At 39.3% G+C, this 21,899-nt stretch overlaps 2 protein-coding genes across 2 annotated transcripts; one reads left to right on the top strand and one right to left on the bottom strand.

Moving 5' to 3' along the window:
- Positions 1 to 163: 163 nt before the first annotated feature.
- LOC145911508 (peregrin-like) lies at positions 164 to 8,362 on the bottom strand. The gene is made up of 18 exons (XM_082998889.1): positions 7,976 to 8,362; positions 7,395 to 7,782; positions 7,090 to 7,266; positions 6,684 to 6,935; positions 6,279 to 6,614; positions 6,033 to 6,148; positions 5,777 to 5,933; positions 5,427 to 5,570; positions 5,040 to 5,233; positions 4,830 to 4,938; positions 4,441 to 4,546; positions 3,969 to 4,104; positions 3,150 to 3,856; positions 2,915 to 3,065; positions 2,504 to 2,628; positions 2,037 to 2,173; positions 1,434 to 1,588; positions 164 to 1,073 (listed from the first exon to the last, which is right to left on the bottom strand). Exons 1-18 carry the CDS (start codon positions 8,314 to 8,316, stop codon positions 848 to 850), a joined length of 3,957 nt encoding a protein of 1,318 aa, XP_082855015.1. The 5' UTR covers positions 8,317 to 8,362; the 3' UTR covers positions 164 to 847.
- A 1,255-nt stretch (positions 8,363 to 9,617) lies between these two features.
- LOC145912862 (phosphatidylinositol 4-kinase beta-like) lies at positions 9,618 to 21,731 on the top strand. The gene is made up of 14 exons (XM_083000356.1): positions 9,618 to 10,442; positions 10,596 to 10,786; positions 10,998 to 11,305; positions 11,501 to 11,699; positions 12,275 to 12,404; positions 13,949 to 14,174; positions 14,460 to 14,611; positions 15,767 to 15,948; positions 16,468 to 16,681; positions 18,465 to 18,596; positions 18,815 to 18,966; positions 19,398 to 19,530; positions 19,690 to 19,810; positions 20,301 to 21,731. Exons 1-14 carry the CDS (start codon positions 9,627 to 9,629, stop codon positions 20,480 to 20,482), a joined length of 3,138 nt encoding a protein of 1,045 aa, XP_082856482.1. The 5' UTR covers positions 9,618 to 9,626; the 3' UTR covers positions 20,483 to 21,731.
- The last annotated feature ends 168 nt before the right edge of the window (positions 21,732 to 21,899 follow it).

The following is a 21,899-nucleotide window of genomic DNA, read 5'->3' on the forward strand; positions in this document are numbered from 1 at the left end:
AAATATTACACAAACATTTCTTGCAATATGTTAAGGGCTAATTGAGAAAAAAAATGAGGATTTTTTCAGATACAAAGCCCCTTGTAGTCAAATTCATATTAAACCACTGAAAAATTCCAAACTGACTGTCATGTATGACCTTTAGGATATCACACTCACAACATCATTGTTGTCATTTTACTATAAACAATATCAGAAAAATGCACTGGAAAAGTATGGTATGCATACAGAAGTGTGCACATCCAACCGAATAGCAAATAAACCAAGAAAAATTTGATGCAACATAGTGTGGCAGTTAACATTAACATGACAAAGCTACAAGGATAAACATAAATAATTTTGCTAAAATCAGAAGGTACCATTGAGTGTAGCAGTTAATTGTTGAATACAGTTTTCATGCCCCAGAATTTTAGCACATTTTTGCTGCAAGAATATTTTGTGGTAGGAGCTTTGTTTACTTTTTGCGACAGAAAAATGTGTAACCAGTTGATAAACTGTGATGTGTAGGAGGAGCAAAAAGACGGCATTTCCTAAACCAAATGGACTTTTGTTGCTGATTGAAAGGCAAAATTATCAACTTGTCTTAACACTTCTACAGGCCTGTTCATAGATTTTACTTGCGTTTGTGAGAAACCTCACCAAAGATTTCATTTAAATTCCACTCCAAAAGTGAAAATTTGTGTGTCTTTAAGCATAAGAATACTCCAACAGTAGCGATCATTATCATGTAAACAAATTTCCTTTCATATTCTCACACTCTACCCCTCGAGCGTACAAACTTTCGACGTCACAATAGACAGCAGCTATATAAGTTAACGGACAAACCCCCCAACAGTCCAAACGTTTATCACGCCTGCAATGGAATGTTTTCCAAATCGAGAAGGTCCGAGTCTTCAGTTTCCTCGTCACTGTCAGGTATCTGACCGGTTACTCGGCTCCGGTGAAGCAGGGCCCGCTTATAAGCCGCTTCCACGTTCTTCCGAATACCCGGTCTCCTGCCTTCCAGAAGCTTCGACTGGTCGGCTTTCTCGTCCACCCCGAGAGCCTCGAGCTTGTTTCGCGGCAGCCACTGCCTACAATCGGTTACAATAGACGTTAACGACGGACGATTTACAGCAAACGGAACAAGGAATGCATGATAAAATAAGGAACGCCTTATCGTATAGATGGTGTTATAAATTTGTATTTTTACAACAAGACCGACTAGTGTTTTTATACTAGTGCAACCTGGCTAAGCTGTTGGAAATGTGGGGCCTTGTAGATATTTGTGGTCAAACCGGTCCTGCTACACGGACGTCAAGCAACATTATCCCAGCTAAACAATTGGCGCAAACTTAACAAAGTTCAAAACACAGCGCACCTAACTGTAGCAAAACGGTAATTATACAAGTTACAAGTTAACAAGCAAAACGCGAGCACAACATGGAACATACCAAGTACGTTTTGTGTCGAAAAACAACACTAGATACAGGCGACGATTTCCATTCTCAACGCGCTTGTCTCCAACTTGCAGGACATCCAGTGGAGGAACAGGAATAGGGACACCGTTGTGCAAGCAACCGTTGCGCGGCATCTTCGGGTTGATCAGCTGAAATTCGACAAATATTGAATTAAAAAAAGCAAATCCGGAAAAAAAAACAAATCCAGAGTGCATATTTATTAAATTTATTTCACGATGTAAATTTGGTCCAAACGGATTGTTTCTAAATTTTACGCTTTTTTTGGGAGCAGTGTTTTAGAAAATAAAAATAATCTTTTTTATTTTTTTAAATCCAGGTGGATGTATGTAAATGAAACATGTCAATGTTTTCTGTAGTAATGGTCAGTTTCTTCATTCTCAGAATTATTGAGTGAATTATTAATGTTTATAAGCCTGTTAACTTTTTACAAATGCTGTAGGCCTATTCTAATCTAATTAAGGTTATTTCACACAAAACCCCATAATTATGTCGTAAATAATTAGTAAAAATAGGTAAGTTAAAATCCACAAACAAATTTCAAAACTAAGATATTGCGTAAGTATGGCGGTTACTCACCAGTGCAGGGTAGGGGGGATATCCCCGACATTTTGCCCACACAAGATCGAGGAAATCGATGTTGGGAAGATCGTCCTCCTCCTCAAGCTCATCTTCCGTAGCCGAAGCGCAACTTTGCTTGCGGAAGTGGTCGACACCTGTGGAAGTTATGACTCTTACATATTTGTATGTCGTACTTTAGTCGCTGCATGGCCACCATATAGGCAAGGAAACGTTGTAATTGACGTGAATACGCGTGACTTTCTTGGTTGGTAATATAATTATAACTTAACTTGCTCGGCAATGCGGGCATACAGCACGACTACGATAATAATCAAGCTGTATATGTGGTGCATTTGACCACAAATTAAAAAGAAAAGTGTTCCAACGTCGGATTTCACAGTTTGTCTTTCGCAGAATACAATGAACAACACCGATAAATAACAATAGATTGGCGACGGCGTTTCATGTTTAATAAAACTAATTACCTCGATTATCGCCGAGTCCGGACGGTTCGTCGTTGGAAGTTTCACTCGTACCGTCCGACACCGTAGATCGGATGAGGACGTCGCCACAACTCTGACTGCGTTTCTTTTTCGGACTTCTCTTTTTTCTGCAAAAAAGGTTGGTTTTAGGCGAGAACGTGATTACTTCAGATAGATGCGTCTTTGCAAGGGTGCAAACAAACATGTATCGTTATGATAAGCAATGTGGAGACCTTTTAGGTCGAAACAGTGGCCATCTGTCTGCAGCTTACACACAATGTATCGTTATGTTACAAAAATGCAGGCAACTTGAACAATTACGCTCAAAAAATAAAAACCATAGTAGGTTTTCGAGCAGAAAACCAACAACAAAGTTTTCACACTAGAATTTATCCGGTTTGTTACATGTGGTACCTTTTAACCGTTCCATTGACGCTTGCCCCAGATGACGTAGTATCAGAATCCGATGTACTTCGCGTTCTCATTCCCGTGTGCCCCTCTCTGTAGACGTGAAAGCTCTCGCGTCGTTTGAGGAGAGGGCGGTCTTGGAACGCACAATCCTCTGCTAACAAAATCCGTTTTTTTAATAACTAATAAACCTTTTTTATTTTGACATTAGAATCAATTTGTGAAATCAAACGCGTTTTACCTTGAGCAACATCAATGCCGTTGTACAACACCTCCTTTTCCTCAACGCCCAGCGACGAGTGCTTGCGCTTCTCCGGCACCAGGTGACCACTGGTGGAACGCCGACGCTTCAAAGACGCAGCGGTCGCCTTCGGATATTGTGAGTCCTCGGGTGTGGCGTTACCATCCGCTAGGAAGCGCCCGTTCCCTCGCGCGCCTGTCGACGGCCGCCTGCCCCTGGGTTTTTTCTTGAAAAGTACGGCGGTTCGGCGACTCACACTCCCGCTTCCACTTCCGTTGCTGCTCTCGCACGATTCCGGATCGGGTGACGGCCGCGGTTCGGTCTTGACTCGCGCTTCAAGGTCAATGTTCTCGCAAAGGCGCTGTGAAGCCGACACCCCGTTCACGACCTCCTCGGTGGGAGCGGGGCAGCTGGGAGAACGCGCAAGGCGAAGTTTTTTCAATCTAACGTCGGTGGTAGCTGGGGACCTGGCGGACCAGAGCCGTTTGCGGCCCCTTCCACGACGTCCAGGGGCGTGGAACCTTGCTTTGGTCGCGGCGGATTTGAAAGCTCCGACGTCTGAGGTAGCGGCGTCGGTATCGGCCGTTGACGAAACGCTGTCTACGTCATCGGCCGAGAAGCGTCTTTGTGAAGTTGGGATTCCGTCTGATTTCGGTTTCTTTTCGGTGTGTGCGTTCGCCTTTGGTCCATTGTCTCCAGACATTTTTCTGCTCGACGGCAAATAATTAGCATTGGTGTCAAATAAACTGCAATAATCGAATAAGCTTCTCAAAACAAATACAACGGATGTGGTAAAGGTTTCATTCTATTGTCGCAAACCTTCTAATATTGTTAATCTCTTGCCGAATCTTCCTCGTCTTTCTACCGTTCAGGATAGCGCTGTCGAGTCGTTGTATCATCAGGTCGAGTTGTTCCTCAAGTGGGAGCTGGAGTCGGGTTTCCTCGTCTATGGAAACTAAAACATCACATGAAGTTTTTTAAACGTGCGAAAACCAGAAAGACAACAACAAAAACTGCAAACGATGACAAGGCGATCACTGCCCTTTTTAGTATAATAAAATAATAGTAAGCCTGGTTGGCCTAGTTTTTAGGAATATGCATATTTCGCCCTATGGCATCACTTATAGTCAGTTACTATTTCAAATGGAACCTTGTAGCGAAAGGACTGACGATGCCCGTAGGGCGAAACACACATTTATGAAAATACCCAGACTGATTCTATTTTAAGACTTGTGCTTTATGTATAACTCTGTATCGTTGTTCGTACGTTTCAATCACAGTTATTCCATACCTTGTCGAATCACTTTGACTGGAGCTTTTTCCAGCAGCATCCCTGTCTCAGGGTCGAACCCCGTCCTTTCCATTTCCCGTTTGGCCTCTCGCAACACAGCGCCACCCTGCGGACGTAAAAGAATCGTGTCACGCTGATTTTTAAAAAATGCACATAATTTCAGTTACGAATCAACCTCAGTAAATAAAAATTCCTGTCGAGCGAATATTAGAAGCTTGAAATTATTGTGAAAGAACTTTTTAATCATGCCACGCAAAAGAAAAAATTATTTCGAAATCTATTACGTTTTTGTTAAACTGCGTACCTTAGCTTTGTAACGGGTTCACAGTCATGAAAATAAAACTGGTCACGTGGTAAACGGGTCTTAAACTGTGCACGTTACTACTTACGAAGTCGCGCATTCGAACGGCGAGTCGGTAGAAGATGGTTTCCCGTGTGTTGTACAGCATACAGTTGCTCACAACCATGTTGAAATCGTCCTCGAATTGCTCGAAAGACCTAAAGTAACACAGAATAATCACTAAATGTTCGTATATGTTTTATTCCCAAAACATTTACGTAAAGCCTGAACTCGGAGCGATTGTATGACCCAAACTTACTGGTACTTGTGCGATTCCAGCTTGGAGCTCATGGTGGAAAAATCCATCGGTGATTTAATAATCTTGAAGTAATCTGGGGCCTCCTTGGCCGTCACAGGCTCGGCGAAAACTTTGGCTACGTCGATCGCCTTCAGCCGACTGAGGGCGCGTCGGAGCAAAGTGAGGAAGGGAGCCAGACGAAGTTCCGAGGCAACCTGGGGTGAATTAACGCATTGTAAAATTATGTTCGGGCGCTATCTACAGAAATAGTACATTCTACAGCTATTTTTAAGCATATTTTATGCACAGTGTCCCAAAGACTTTTTCTAATAAGTGGTAATTTTATTCAAAAAAAATAAGAGGTTTGCTTTGGACGTAAAAACTAAACAAGACACAGAAAATATTTACCTGTGAAATACGAACTGTTTCCCGTTTTAACTTTTCTCGTTTCCGAATCAGTTCGATGAGTAACCGGGCTCGTTCCAAGTCGTGACGTAAGCGGTGCCAATACTTGAGTTGTTCTATTAAGACGTGCTGTTGCGATTCAGCCTCCTGTAATACAAAAAGTATGGTGAATCTATCCTTAATGTACGTTCAATCGGTTTTAATGGAAAGAAACCCGCTCAGGTTTGACATAGTCATTTAACTCGACAATAAAATGCGTTTTCCAAGAAAAACTTACATAAAAACTTTCAAGGAAAGTGTATCGGATGAACAGCTTGATGTGTCAATAAGAAGGTTTGTAACAAATAACTTACGGGGTCTTTTGATTTGTGCGAATGGACGTGAGATTGCAGTCTTCTGAGGAGAGGTACCCCGTTACGCGATTGTCGTTTCAACGTCCAGTAACTAAGCAACCGCTGAAGGAAGGCCGCTTTTTTCTGGATCATCACGTGACGCCCAATGGACGAAATCCTACACAGTAGAAATAAAGAGCAAAAAGTCTTCATATGTTATTTTCAATTTAATATTGATAAAATATGTGTATAATTTAACCCCATAATTGGAACTTACTTGTCTCTTGGGATGTAGGGTATTGCTATGTGAGGCATTTCGTGACGCTTCTCGGCAAGAATTTTTCTGGCTTTCTTCATTTTGTCCCCACTCTTTTTCAGATCTGCCTCAAACGACTGTTTACACAAAAATATAAATTTGTGAACTTAAAAAAAGAACAGTCCCATGCCATAAATATGAAATTAATAATGGCATGATTTGAAAACCTTTTTGTGACACAAATATGTCAACAGATAGACAACTTACAAAAGGCCCGTTTAGGCGATTCTGTCGTGGTGAGGCATCTGGAGGAGTGTGTACATCGCAATACGCTTCTTTTTTTACTGTAACTGTCATTCCATTACGACCAGATTCCCTGACAGGCTCCATTTTCATGTACAGTCCAGCTTGTTGGGCACATGTGACATGGAAGGCTGTGTAGCAGTTTGCACGGTGGCACTGAATGCATGCGCCAACATTCCTTTGTTTACAAATATAGCATGTAAGGCGCCACCTTGCGGCGGGAATGTTTTTGAGTCCGTCGATCGGTTCCAAGAAGACAAGATTGGAAAATCCAACTTCAGGTACCCACAATGCACATACCTGTGATATAAAATATCAGAAAATAAAGAAATGCATTTGTTTATAAATACATCGAATAACATCACTTACAACATGAGCCCAACGGTTGTCATCGGTTTGTTTGAATGCACCACTGCGACTTGGGCACAAACAACAGTCCACAGGACAGGACGGTGACTGGAGACATCTTCTACAAAGCCACTGCCCCTCGGGTATGTAAGGAACTCCATAGCACTCCTGGTGGACAGCAAGGTTGCACATGTCGCAGAAGAGAATCACATTTGAGTTCTGGCATTCTCCGTCATTGCAAACGCAGCAAACAGCATCCTCATCAATCATTGGCTGTCATTAAACAATTTCTTTTTCATATCATCACTTGTTAGAAAATTACCAGCAGCTTGTAACTGATTTGTTTGTGTATTTTCAACAACAAATGGTCAAGTTTCGATGATTGATTAATAATGGGCCATCACTAATTACACAAAGAATTTTGTACCTGTGTTCCATGACTGCCGCTACCATTCTTTGCTTGTTCAAAGTATGATTCCTTCTCGAAGCGATCCATCAATAGTTCGAGTTGGTCATGACTAATTGAAGCAATCCCATCTTTTTCACGCTGCTCATTCATTAGTTCCAGCCAAACGGCATCTTCCTCATCCATATCATATTCAATCTGGGTTAACAAACAACACTCCAGTATAATCGTTACACAGATGTCAAGTTTCAATAAAGAGGTCAAATAATTCATTTAATATACCTGACATCACAATTATATCTATTATATATGTACATAATATTCACCTCTTCTTCCAAATCTTCCACTTGTTTTTCTATGTACCGATAATAGGCTGAACTACGAGATGGTGCATCAGGCTGGTCGCTTTCATACTCCGACAAAACACGAAATGATGGCTTGGGTAGTTTTGCAGGAGAGGTACGATTCTTTGGCTGTGCAACTTGTAAGTTTTCACTGTTATATTGAGGGATTGTCACGTTTTTTAGGTCTTTGCTACTGATTCCAGTTTTTCCTGCAGGACTGGAACCTGGCTTGGAACTTCCTGGCTTGCTACTGGTCGTGACATTCCCATCATTCCTGTTTTCAGCAATATCTGATCCAGATGTAGTGCTATCATCATCTTTGTCCACGTCGGAGTCAGATATGATGTCCAACTTGTCACTGATGTTTAATCTAACGCAACAAATACAGGTATATACAGTGCATACAAATCTTGTAAAAATCTAAATTAAAATATTATTTTAAGTTATCATTTATGTAAATTTATTGTTCATTAAATTTACAATAAATTGGCTGTCGTTGCAACAGCAAACACAGTATAAAATCTCACATCAGTTTATTAAATACTAGTTTATCATTACTTTACCTAAATATTTTTCCCTCTGATTCAACTTCTACCATCTTCTGGGCCTCAGCCCATGTTAGCGTTTCCCTCGCTGGTGTGTTAAACTGAATAGGTGATGGTGACCTTCGGGCGATGCGACTGTTCTTTTTCTTCTTTGAAGACTTCAGTTTGGATTTCCTAGCAATGACTGATGCTGGTTTTTGCACCGGGGTCTGAGCAGTATGGTCAAAATTCAACATGTGGTATTCCATACCACTGCAGCTCTTGTAGACCTTCTGGCAAATCGGACATTCCCATGGCGGCTTTGTTTCTCTCAAATTATGCAGAAACTCAGTTACATTCACATTGCCAACTTCAGCCATTGCACTTAAGTTAATTATGTTTCATTATACAAATAATCTACATTTTCCTGCACTGGGAATACAAGACAATTTTCACAGAAAATGTTCATGAAGTAGTCAATTTCATGCATTTGCTTTGTTTGAAGATCCTTTAAACAAATTTTGTCATAAGCAAACCTGGGTAAAAACACAATAACAACAGAAGTTAGATTTATCATCACTTGGTATAGCCTATTTTATTTAAAGTTATAAAAAACCTGAACTGTTTTTATGAGCTATATAGGTTTAAGACAAGCTTTAGCAGTTTGTAAAAATGGACTTCATAAAACTTGATAGCATATAACACTAGTTTACATCGAAATAAATAATACTGATGAACCGTTGTGTTTTCCATTGTGCACTGCACAACATGCCATTTTCACATTAAAACTGTAGGTTTCTACCTTGATATTTGATATAATGGGCTAATTACCGGAAAATTTAAACATAGACTACACCACCAACTTCTACCTGGTCAACTTCTTTAGCAATTTATCACATTGTTTACAATTTATAATTGTAAAGTAAACTGGTATTAGATCTATAGATATAGACGGGCAGGAAGTTTTGTCGGACTGCTCCTTCTTTCACTCAAATTCAGTCTCGCCAAACGTTGATGTTCCGCCTAAAAGCGAAATTCAAACCGAGCCGTTGTGAAAAAGATATGATACTTCAAATAGAAATCAATTTTAGTATGTGAAAACATTGCCTCAAAAAAGAGTTTACAAAATTTTGTGACAAATAACTAAATACTCAAAGTCTATAAAAGTATTTAAATTTAAAAAAAAGAATTTAGAGAACTTTTTGTTTTTTTTGCCGGCATTGTGCTACTACTCATCCGATTATATTTGTGCACAGAAACATTATTCCAGAAAAAATAAAAAAGGAATCTCAGTGGCCAGTGCGAAGTTCGATGCTTGTGTTGACAAGTTGGCTATCACGCTTTTACCTTTTTGAACAGTTACACTGCAGTATAGGCTTGTATTGTTGTCGCCATAGATTGAGTTAGTCAATAACTTTTTTCTGAACTATATAAATAGTTGGTAGAGACATTTTTTTTCAAACTCTTGCAATATAGGCTAATTAAAATTCTTTAAATTAAATAAATTTATGGTGGACTTTCACTTTATATCGTAGCAGGCCAAACATATCACGTAAAAACAACACCTGATAAAAGTCAGTCTAATATTTTTAGCTTCTTGCCTTTTCCTTGTGTACAATGTTAGTGTGTTTTTATGATAATTTGTGTCAAATTACATAATTTGTGTATCATGTGCAGGTAAAAAGCAAATATGAATCATGCAGATGAACAATGCAAGCTGTTATCTGCATTGGATGCCATCACAATTGAGAACAATCTATCCAGTATACCAATCAAATCGTTAGTCCACAACGCGAAGACTACATCAATATACACTGAAAATCAGGCACCTGTGATTGATCAACCTCAAGTAAAGACAGTCGTCCGGGAAAATGGTTTTCTGCCTACTGTTGACAAACCAGTTTCGAACAATGGTGGTGACCTAGAATGTTTGGATGATACTCTTACAGATAACGCAGTGCCAAATGACTTTGACGACTCATTTGTGGAACCAACAAAAGCTGATGGGGTTACAAACTTAGCATTTGAGTGTGAAGATGATGTGGCCACACCGAGACCAGATAAATTTGCCGTTGAGTGTAATTGCTCTTCGGCGAGTGTTAGTGAAATCGTTATTGAGGAACATGAAGTGGTGATTGTGGAGAAGGCTACAAATGCACCAAGTGCTCCAGGACGTGCTTTGCGTAAACTTGACCCAAGAAAACTTAACTTGACACTCGATTTATTTTCTTCAAAAAACAAGAAGAAAGACAGGGTAAAGAGCAGTGGAAGTTCTTCAAATGCCAGTTCATTGTCACCCAAATCTACCTCACCATTTCAATCTAGCACAAACATTGCTACTACAGACAGTAACACTGAAAAACTCACTGCCGCTCCAAAAAAGACCATAAAAACACCAGCGAAGACCTTGCCTGTCACTGATTTAAATTCTATACCGGATTACAATATTGTGGAGCAACCCTTGGTTCCTAAGAAGTCATGGCTATTAAGACTCTTTGAATCACAGGTACAGTGGCATGTATCCGTAAGAAAATTCCTATTTATGTATATTTATATTGACAAAGATGTCATGTAGAAAACTTGTACATGTTACCATCAAAGTAATGTTTTTTTTATTTGCAAATTTGCTAATGTTTTATTTATGATAAAATTCTTGTAGGTGTTTGACATGCCAATCGCGCTGCAATATCTGTTTCATTCAAAAGAACCTGGAGTTATGGCATATCTTGGAAACAAACTGTTTATGTTTCCCAAACATGAGGTTGACTTTTATTTACCTGAGTTGCTTGTTATGTACATTCACATGGATCATGATATGAGGGAAGCTATTCATCCCTACATAGTAAAACGGTATGAATGCTGAATTTTGTTGGTATGCAGCTTCTTTGTTTGTTATCCAATTCACCATATGCTATTTAATGTTGTAGTTTGCATAATAGATGGATGCCATATGTTAGTACTCTAGGCGGTACACATCCAGTGTGGAGTAAATTGTGATTGGCTAAACACATCGGTGATCTATATCATAAACACGTAAATTTTTATCTAAACTCTTTCTCAGGTGCAAAGAAAGTATAGATTTTTCCTTGACCTGCGCTTGGCTTCTTGGTGGTTATTCCTACACGCGAAACAAATTATCGAAACGAATGACTCGAGCTCAAAAGCTCAGAAACTTGATTTTAAGTGGGGAACTGCACAATCCAAATGCGGATGTGAGCAGTAAAAAGGACAAAGCACATTATGCCATTGGTACCACACCAAATCGGACAAGTTCACCAGCCTTAAGCAGAACCGCAAGTGCAGCTGATGAAGCGCATCGCCACAAAAGAAAACCACAACACAAAAGATCGAAATCAGATGTTATGTCAGGTGATTCCCATTGAATGAAAAATGTATTTTGTTTTCAATACGGATTTTAAAATCAGTCTACACACAAAATCTTAAATTAGGTATTTGGTATATGTGCTAATTACATATTTGTATCGTCTTTAAATAAGAGTGTATATGTGAAAATACCTCCAGTACAATTTAAGGTAAATGGCAAAATGTACACTTTTGCTATAGCAAACAATGGTTCAGATATGAACTACAAACACCACAAGGCAGGTAGTGAGTGGGATTTATCGACCGGTCATGCCTTCGAATGTCCGTGTGATGCCTCCATAGCTGACAAATTGGTGCCAGAACGTGAATTTATGAAGGTTTTAATGCAAATTGGAAAACGACTTACAACTCAACCTACCAAAGATGCTAAGACCCACAGGTTGGGCTATTTGATTATTTTGTTTTGATTAGGTTGTGTTGTGTTATTGGGCCTAGGTTGGATAATTAATGTTTAATTATGCTGAACTTTTGCTTTATTTTATATATATTAATTACTGGATAAATAGTTGTGAGAGAATTTTTTAAAATGAGGGGAAAGTTGCTTGTATTTAAACTAAGTTGTTTAAACTAAGTGGGGGGAGGTGGAATGTTTTCACTCTGCTGTTGACACAAATCCTTGACCCACTTAAGCACTGCACCATGAATGGACTGCATAACAGAGTTGTAAATAATGCTGGTGGAAACATGTGCAATCACACAAACACCAAAAGTTCATTTAAGAATCCTTGTTTCGCTGTTATCACCCCGTTATACTCTTGGTTGTAAACTATTTTAATATGTATGAATTGTATACATTTACCTGTATATAGATATAATTTGTAATTGCTCCAAAAGTGTATGTACTGTATAAATTATGTTTATAAATTCTGTTTTCTTAACTATTATTTAAATATTTGATGTTGAGTGCATGAAAGTAAGTGTTGTATATTTATATCCGGTGCCACTGTTCTTTAGGTTGGTTGCTGAACTACAACTACTGAACCTAAACCTGCCAGCAAGAGTGTGGCTTCCATTTGGGAACTTGCACCATCATATTGTGAGGTTACCACCCTCTGCTGGAGTTGTACTGAACTCAAAAGATAAGGTATATTTACCGTATTGATTTTTACGCACAGAGGCCAAATTAATGCAGCGGTTTCTGAGGTAATGATTTTTTTCATTTATAATTTTTTTCTGGGGCAACTGTATCAACAAAACTAAAATTGCTATATCCAAACTGCAATTGGGATGTTGCTTTGCAACAAGCGAACTGTTCCATATTGGTGCAGACTTTATTACAACATTGTTGACCTCTTTGTGTAAATTTTACATTGCCTGGAGACAAACTTCTCAGTCAGGCGCTTATCCATCTTAATCAGCACTTTCCTTCTCAAGCCAATGGTACTTTGTTATGATGTCATTGCTGCCATTAAATTCAATATCTAAATGAACAATTTTGACTTAAATCCAACTCAGCTGGTTTAACACTGGCCGGCAATCTTGGCATGAGTAGGTGGAAGGTGTACAATTATGTCATTACAGCAGCTTGTTTTAATTTCCCTCCGCCATGCTAGAGTTAATTAATATATGGCCAATAAAAAAATGTGCGTCTGCAAATGTTTGCTTCTTCATATGGCGACCAATCAAATTAAGCAGGCTCAAAATAACTATTACTGTACAAACTAAATCCCCGTGTCCCAAGGGTAGAACAACAGTTGTGTACACTTGCTTTACTGATTTAAGTGCTGTATCTTTAGCAAGAAGTTGTTGTATTGTATATTTGCTTCCTGTTAGACCCTCGTTTTTATGTTTGGGGTAACATGCCAGACACAGGAAACTAGCATCATACATTGACTTTACAATTTATCAATCACTTGTGTTTATTGGTATCTTTTTTGGTTTTGAGGAAATACCAGCTTTGCATTGTGCAATGAAAACCAAATCATCATATTAAACTCGATAAAACACACAAGCATTAACCCCATTGAACAAAAAATATGTAAAATAATTCAGCAAGTGTTAATATTGCCAATTGGTGAATGGTCATTCTGCTGCTGAATCATGACGAAGGAAATAGTTGTAAAATGCATATCCTCTGATTGATTGTTCGTTCATGTCAGTAAATCATGACAGATTCTGAAAGCAAGCCAACTCTGTGTATATTACCTCCTCTGTTTGAATTACAAAGCTAAAGGTACCCTTTGAAAGGCAGTCTGCCTTCTCTTGGCACCACATGACCCATCCATTGTCAAGTACTCTTTACTATCTTGGTTCTTGTGACTTTTGTTAGCAACTCAAGTCAACTAAAGGTTCTTATTAGATATTAGTACAAGTTACATTTACCATACATACAACATTTTTACAAGATGTTGTATATGGTTTGAATATTCTGCTCTGTGAAACAGTGTATATTTGATTGTTGTTTACAATTTTATATTCTCCTTGACCATATATTAAGTGATTAAACTATGTTCATCATGTTTTATGGCATTAGCTTACAAACTTGTTTAGTTCTAATTGTCTGTACTTACACATAACTTAATGACAAGCAAACATACTTGTTGATAAAGCCAAAATAAAAACTTATATCCAAATGTGCCATGTAAAGTTCTTGTGTACTTATTGTCTAAATACGTTTCATGTCTCCAGGCTCCATATCTTATCTGCCTGGAAGTATTGGAATGCACGGACAAGGAAAATGATGAAGTGCCAGCGAAACTGTTGGAGAGCTCCTTGCGACTTGCGCTATCAGAAGAAGATCTGAAGTCCGATACATCCCCTCCGATCATCCATGAATCTGCATCCAATGGACACTTTGTTACTCGCAAAATGAGCATTAGTTCAGTTGCCAGTGGGCAGCCTGAGAACAATACAGGTATGCTTAATGAGATTGCTGCATTGTGTGTGTGTGTAAGTTCAATGTTTTTTTTTTGTGAAGTTTTTGTCGTTACAAAGGCTTTGGCTTTATACTGGTGTCATGTTGTATGTGCAAGTATTCCAGTTCAGTTAACATGGTATACCACATATATTTGTTCCTACTGAAAGATACAAAGACTTTTGTGCACTAGTTACCATCTTGTGGACATTTGACTGTGCATACAATATTACAAGCATAAAAACCTTACCAAGTGCCAATGTAAACTTCCCACACAATTATTAGATGGTAAAATGGAAGTGGATGTTGCCAACTCAGTGGAGAACATGGAGGCGGAGAGTGGGGAAGGAGTTCCGTCAAACAACGAAGGTGAATCAAATGGGGTCGAGGATGACGACGAATGGTCACAGGGAGATATCAACGACCTGCAAATGGAGGTAGATTTTGCTGCAACTTGTGATACAACATAAATTGTAAAGCATCTGGTAATATGTGGTTATTTGATAATGTTGTTGAAATTGTATAGATCTACATTCTCGCTTGCAATATGTTTTGCATAATTGATGTCAGTCAAGAACAGTTGATACATACCCATTGTGGAAAATATGTTACTCTTTTTTGTTTTGAGCCATATTTAATCACACACAGTTTTTAGTAGTTAATTGGTCTTAAATTAGCAGAAATTAAACTGTTCGTGCTATACATAGCACTCATTAGCGGGTGAAAGCACATTGTAAATCGCACAAGCCGCTCATACACGTTTGAGAACACCTACTTTTCATCTTGTTACATGAAATTCCTAATTTTTGCTGCCATAACAGCATTTTCCAAGTATTCTTCTTACATGTTCACTAAAGTGTGTTCAACGGTGTCCGAATTTTTCCTTGTTTGTCACGCAACAGCGAGCACATCTATCCTAGCACAAACCAGGACACGCACACAATTAAGCAAACAAGGAGTAAACTGTAGTTTAAGCGAGCCTTTTCTCTCATTTGTTTATTTCTAAACATTACATTCCATTCATGACGCCTGGGGCAAAGTATAGGACTGCAGATGCACTGCAGCGTTAAATGGGCATATTGGTAGGCATGGTAGCTATTGTTTTGGATACATCTCTTGGAAACCTCTTTACCACTGTTACTACACCAAAGTAGTTTTCAGCTTTTACACATTAAATGAAGTGTAAATGACATCAATGGAAGTACTAATTTGTGCCTTATGTAAGTTGTGTGGCATTCACAGCAAATTGATGTGATTACCTTGTACAATTTGATGGTCATATAAATTTAGTCTGAAATTTAAAACAATATTTTGTATATTTAGGAACCATTTCTTTATATGGCAGTAAACACAATTGCTTTCTTAGCTTAAATGATCTTTGGCAGTAGAATTTACTACCTGGGAGCCAGATCGACAATCACAATTGCCTCATTATGCATGGCCTTTCTCTTACTCCAAAGCACATGACATTACATCATACAATGTGACACACAGTAACTTCACATAGTGGGGTCTTGTTTAAACACAACACACTCCCTGCAAAACCACTTGTCCAATAATAAAACTAATACAGTGGTTCCGTTTGTTTGCAGTCGCCAAGTCAGCAAGGAATGCGTCGACCAAGTCACAACCAACATACCAATGGAATCACAGAAACCAGCAGTGATTCTGTGTCGCTCTCACGGATGTCAGTCCTCTCATTGGATAGTATTGTCAGTGGGGATGCAGTCAGTATTGACAGCCACGAAGTTTATATTGCTGCTGGGGACATCAGGTGTGTTTCCATCTTCAACGCAAACAATTTTATTGAGTTTACACATGATTGTATTCACATGTATTGTGCAAGTTGACCAATGGCTCAGTCACATTAATTACAAATATTTGACAACTCCATAATTGATGTTATGTATGTCTCATGTTTTGGCTTTGGTAGATTGAAGCAGTGCTTATTTAGTTTTGGTCACCCCTAATCAAGTTGCGTTGATTTTATTCACCCAAATGTTGTACACTGTGTTTTATTTTTGTGCAATATATTTTTAGGCTAAACATAAGAAGGAGTGATGTCAAAAATCTCGCAAAACAATCGTCACAAAAATAATTTTGTTAAATATTACAAGTAGCAACAGTCTGTAAAAAAATCAATTCTCCGTGAGCTGAAACTTAAATTTCACATTTACTCAACAATTCACCCCTGCAAAAATTTCCTATAAACACTGTGGTTTTCACCATTCACCCAGCTACGAAATACAGGCTTGAAGTAATCAATACTTATTTCAATAATCATTTCTTACAGACGGCGATTAGCTGAACAGCTGAGTGGCCAGTCTTCCACCGGTTTTCGGCGTGATCCAGATGACCCATCTGCCGCAGCCCTCAAAGAACCATGGGAGGAAAAGATCAGGAGAATAAGAGAATCTTCTCCCTACGGACATCTACCAAACTGGAAACTTCTCACTGCCATTGTAAAGTGTGGGGACGATCTGCGCCAAGAATGTCTGGCTTACCAGGTGGGTTAGTTGGTAAAACATTTTTCAGCAGTGATTAGTGTGGTAACTGTCCCTAAGAGTTATAAAAACATTGTTTTTTATGCTGTTGGATGGTAGACCTTATTAATTAACCAAAGAAAAACAATTGCATGTTAACCATTTTGTAAAGTAACTCAGTGAAGAGTCTGAAAACAGACAACCCCATGTTATGGTCTGCGGTGAACAACAAGCATAAATTCCCAACAACAATTGTTTATTTCTGCTTCAGACTCTCATAGGTGTACTTGCTGTTTTGTTTTGGCAAATCATGCTACGATTGTGCCAAAATTTTTGAGGTTTCTTTAATATAAGCCCTAAAGCGTGGCAGATGCACCAACGTCGTTTCGCAATCAATTACGCACTGTGTTTGTGGATGTTTGGACTTTAAACCTTGCACAGGCAGTGCTTTGAGTGTGGCTGTGATTGCTGCAGAAACCACGCAGCTCTGTTTCATAAAAGATTGTCCTCTCAGTTTGCCAAGTCGGTTCAGCCAAAGTACTTAGGATGCCTTTGATCAGATTTATTCTCAAGCTGGGCATTTGTCCAACTTAAACCCCCGGGCTATCCCTTGCTACGAGTTCGTGCTAAACGCGGCTTAGGATTATGTGGATTTGGTTTGCCACTGGGCTCTAGTGCGTTCAATACGTGCATTTGTAGTGTTATGTGAGTAGAGCAGTTCCGCGGTAGATTCAAATCAGAAGATGATTTACTTTTCAATAACCCGTGTTCAGGGTTTCGTATGCTAGGGTTCGTGCTAACGATTCAACTTCGATGCCTCTATAATGTAAACCGTTATCATGTGATATACTGTACATGCGATTGGATCAAAAACGGAATAACGTTATATCTTAATTCGGAGTATTTACGGAACTGCGGCTAAATTTATATGTGTGAGGTTAGAATTTCATAATGGGAAATACATTCAACAAGCAATCCTTAGTATCCTCATTTAGAAATACCTGACGTGGTTGGCCAAGCACGGAAATTGTTTTATGTGTAGTCGCCTTAAACATGCAGCGAACCGAAAAGCAAATTTGTTAGTGTCTAGTGTTGCGTGTATAGCTCACAACCTGAACAAAATGCAACGGGGGATTCACGTATAAACGCGGTAAGGGCTTTTTCCCAATGGACCTCCCCGAACTTTATACCGGGGGCGATCGGTTGTTTGGGTGATTCACGCCCGGCTGATGGACTGTGTGTCTTGTGACGATCGCGTAAAAGAATTTCCGGCTTTCAGCAGCGATTGCTTGTTGACCCATGACCAAACGACATCCTGGTTATCTCAAATTTCATTCAAGTTCTTTTCCGATTAGTAAACCAAGTTTAGTTCATTGATCCGTATAAACCTTTGTAAGGAAGAATCGTCAAATTGTTGTAGACTTATAGGTCGAAATAGTGTTTCACTGTTGTCTGCAACTCAATGAATTTTATGGCGCTTTTATTGTAGACTTATTGTGTAGAACTGAGGCGGTTATTGTTCCTATGTGTTTATAGAATTCCGCATGCGTTATGCTCTTAGTAATTTGGCCAGCGTGTTGTACTACTATGCGCTTTTTACGTTTTTTCGAGTATTTTAAAAACCCAATAACCCAACGAACAACAATTCTTTGTAACAAATTATCTCAAAGCCTTTTATTGTCCAGGTTTTTAATTATATACATATAACCGCAAAAATCTTGCCAACTGTTGTATGTTGGTGCTGTGCGGTCTGTGTGGATGATAAGCAAATAAAACCTGACCATATTAACAAACTTACACGTTACAGCTTCTGGTGCAACTGCAACAGATATGGGAAGAGGAAAGGGTTAACTTGTGGGTTCGACCTTATCAGATCATCGTCACATCAACTGACAGCGGGTTAATCGAACCTATCGTGAACGCCGTTTCGTTGCACCAGGTGGGCAAAACCCTGTCACAACCTTTGATCGAATAATTGCCAGTGAGATGTCGTCGTTCGAAGCAATTCTTCATTTTGTGTTGTTGTAATTTTGACAATAAATACACTTACTCTTAATATGGCTAAATGTCAAAAACCTGCGCCTTTTAATGATTGTGTATCTACTGTGTGGTTATTACGTTTTGTAATTTTTTCGTTCCGTTATTTTCTTCTGTTAGATTAAGAAAAACAGTCAGTGTTCATTGCTCAACTACTTCTACCAAGAATACGGGGGACCAAACTCCGAGGGGTTTCTCACAGCGCAGAGGAACTTTGTGGAGAGTTCGGCCGCCTACAGTCTCATCTGCTACTTACTGCAAGTCAAGGACAGGTGAGAAACCAATTCGTTTACTCATTTGCTTATGTTGGGATGTTCGTCGTATCGTTATGCACGCACAGGATGTCCACTGACAGCGTATTAGGTTTACAATTGGTTCCATATTCGGTGTGACAGCTAACAAGCAAGGTCATCGCATGCGTGGCCGCTTCAACACCAACACTTCTCCGCGCTTGGCAAATATTCGCATGGTCGGGAAAACTCAGGATAGGGCATAACTTTTTACAGTGCAATATTATTTCAAGAAATGCTCGTTCAGTATTGTAAAACAAAACTGCTTGCATAATCGCAGCATTTCGTTGCTAAACACACCATCCGGTTTTCCTCAAGCCACTTTCAGTGCAATTGTGCGTATTGAATTTTATGCCCATGATAAATTTAAAAAAAGCTGCATGATTGAATTTACAAGCCTTCTTTACCCCCAGGCACAACGGTAACATCCTTCTCGACGCCGATGGCCACATAATTCACATAGATTTCGGATTCATTCTATCGAGTTCACCGAAGAGTCTCGGATTCGAGAGTTCCCCATTTAAACTCACAAAAGAGTTTGTCGAGGTATTCAGAATCCTTTCCTTTTTCTGTCCTAATCGTGATTTTAAAGGTTCTAAAACCTACAAAAAAGTGCGGAAAAAGATTCCCATGCTTTTTAACTAATGTATAGCATAGAGCTTTACGTGTCTATGACGTCATAATGGCGTGATTGTGACGTTGTAGGTAATGGGAGGCTTGGAGGGCGACATGTTCGAGTACTACAAGATTCTGATGCTCCAAGGTCTGGTGTCGGCTCGCAAACATATGGACAGGATCGTCCAGCTGGTGGACATCATGTCTGCAGGTTTGAATACATATTTTTTATGCAAATATGCAATTGTTCTAAATACATACGCGATACAGAAAAATTTATTCGGCCACAAAAGATTCAACAAAACTGAAATTTTGAAATTTGGCCGCTTGATATGAATAAAAACAATGCAAAAATAAGATGAATGCTCGATCTACAATGCTGATATTAATCGACAAAACCAAACATTAGGCCAACGTTTAAATTACTGTTATAAATAATGATATTTACCATACCACATTCACAATGCTCAGAAGTACTAACATATTAACCTCACAAAGTAACATCAAACCATAAGGTCACAAGGTCAGCATCATCCATACCAGTAGGGTACACAGTTAAGGTATAAAAAATTCAAGGCACCACAACAATAAATATTAAAACCCAATACTGGAAAAAAATATTCCGTGCGGATGAATTGTAAAAGTTGGAGTAAATAACCACGGCAACAGTCGTGTTGTAAAGTCTCTTTCTATTTACCCAGGGCCGTCACTGGCGTGTCTGCACGGCGTGAGTACAGTCCGTGCCCTCCGCGAGCGTTTCCATCTATCCCTCACCGAAAACCAGCTCCACGAAGAGGTTGAGAATATGGTGGAAGGTTCCATGAGATCCTGGACGACTAAACTCTACGACAACTTCCAGTACTTGACCAACGGAATCCTCTGACAAGATTTAACAACAAGAAAGCTTTCGAGATTGTCCTCCATGTCGCTCATGAGAAGGTTTTAATAGAAAGAAAATACAGGGTGCTGTTTTTCGAATGATTTTGACTGTTGGCGCATCGGGCGGCGACAGAGTTGGCGGTGACGTCATTTATACACCATTCCTGATTTGCGTGTATTGTATGTATGTATGTGCGTGTGTGTGTGTGTGTGTGTGTGTGTGCTTTTTTTGTTGTCTTGTGCGTGTCGTTTTATATACACTTTTCCTAGATGCGAGTGTTTCTTCAAAGTGCCAAGACTAAAAAATATTTTTTGTCGGCGCTCGAAATTGCGGCACGCGTCGATTTAACCGAGCAATTTCACCCGTTGTTTCAAGGTTGCAAAATCCTCCATCTCATATTCCCCAATCATGGGGTTGACGTCGGAAATTTTCCGTAAAAATAGATTTTGAGCGAGAAGAGCCAATGAACTGTTTTGTAAATCACTTAAATCAGTACGAATGAATTTCACTTTCGTCATCTTACACCTCGTTCATAATTTTTCCTCCGCACTCTTTCCGTACTACTCTAAACTCCGTGTACTTTTCCGCGATCGCCTTTACTGACCTTTAAAAACTTCTCGCCTAATACCAAGTAACCTAAAATCTTCACGAACAACAAACTTTCATCCGGTAACACTTGGGTTATGACGTCACAAAAATATTCACATGCCACTGCTCCTGCCACCAACGGGGAAATACCTAAACGGCGCCAGTATTACCGTTGTTCACTGTTTATCTGTTTACCTGTCGAGTTCAACTGTTGTTGAGTATGCACAACCCCACGTGCTATACTTCCGTGGCGCCAAGATAATGTCCCCAATTATATTTCCCAAATATCTCATTTAAATTTAGTGAACTTATCCTTTGCGGTGATGAAAAATCAGTCCGGCCTTTGATGATTAGACTTCAACACTTGCTGCCCTCAACGCAGCCTCGTTAAATACATATTCGTTCTCACGTTGCGAGCAACAGGAATCTCTTTTTTTTCTTACTTCCAAAATGCAATCTTATTTACAGACGGTGATTTAATCAGTGTTAACTTGTTCGTGCGCTAAGGGCTGCTTTCCAAAGCGTTTCTTCCCCCTTTCTTGCTTCGGGCCGTATATACCATCGTATATTTTGAGTGTTCGCCGAAATTGTACTGTTATGTTGTTGTGCTCACTTCCGCTTACGCGCTTTCGCTTTTACTTAACATTTAACGTTCGCCACACGACCAACTTGTGTTTTGGCGTCAGTGCAGGTATTGAATCGATTAGACATGCAGCGCGTTGAGCAGTTCAGTCGATTTGCAGAAGACACATAAACTGAAATGTGTTTAAAAATAACTAAAACAAGACTAGCCAGTTTCGACTACCTTAAAATCATTTAAAACTGTCTCAAA

This window comes from Ascidia mentula, chromosome 1 (genome assembly GCF_947561715.1).
Source record: "Ascidia mentula chromosome 1, kaAscMent1.1, whole genome shotgun sequence".
NCBI classification, from domain to species: Eukaryota; Metazoa; Chordata; class Ascidiacea; order Phlebobranchia; family Ascidiidae; genus Ascidia; species Ascidia mentula.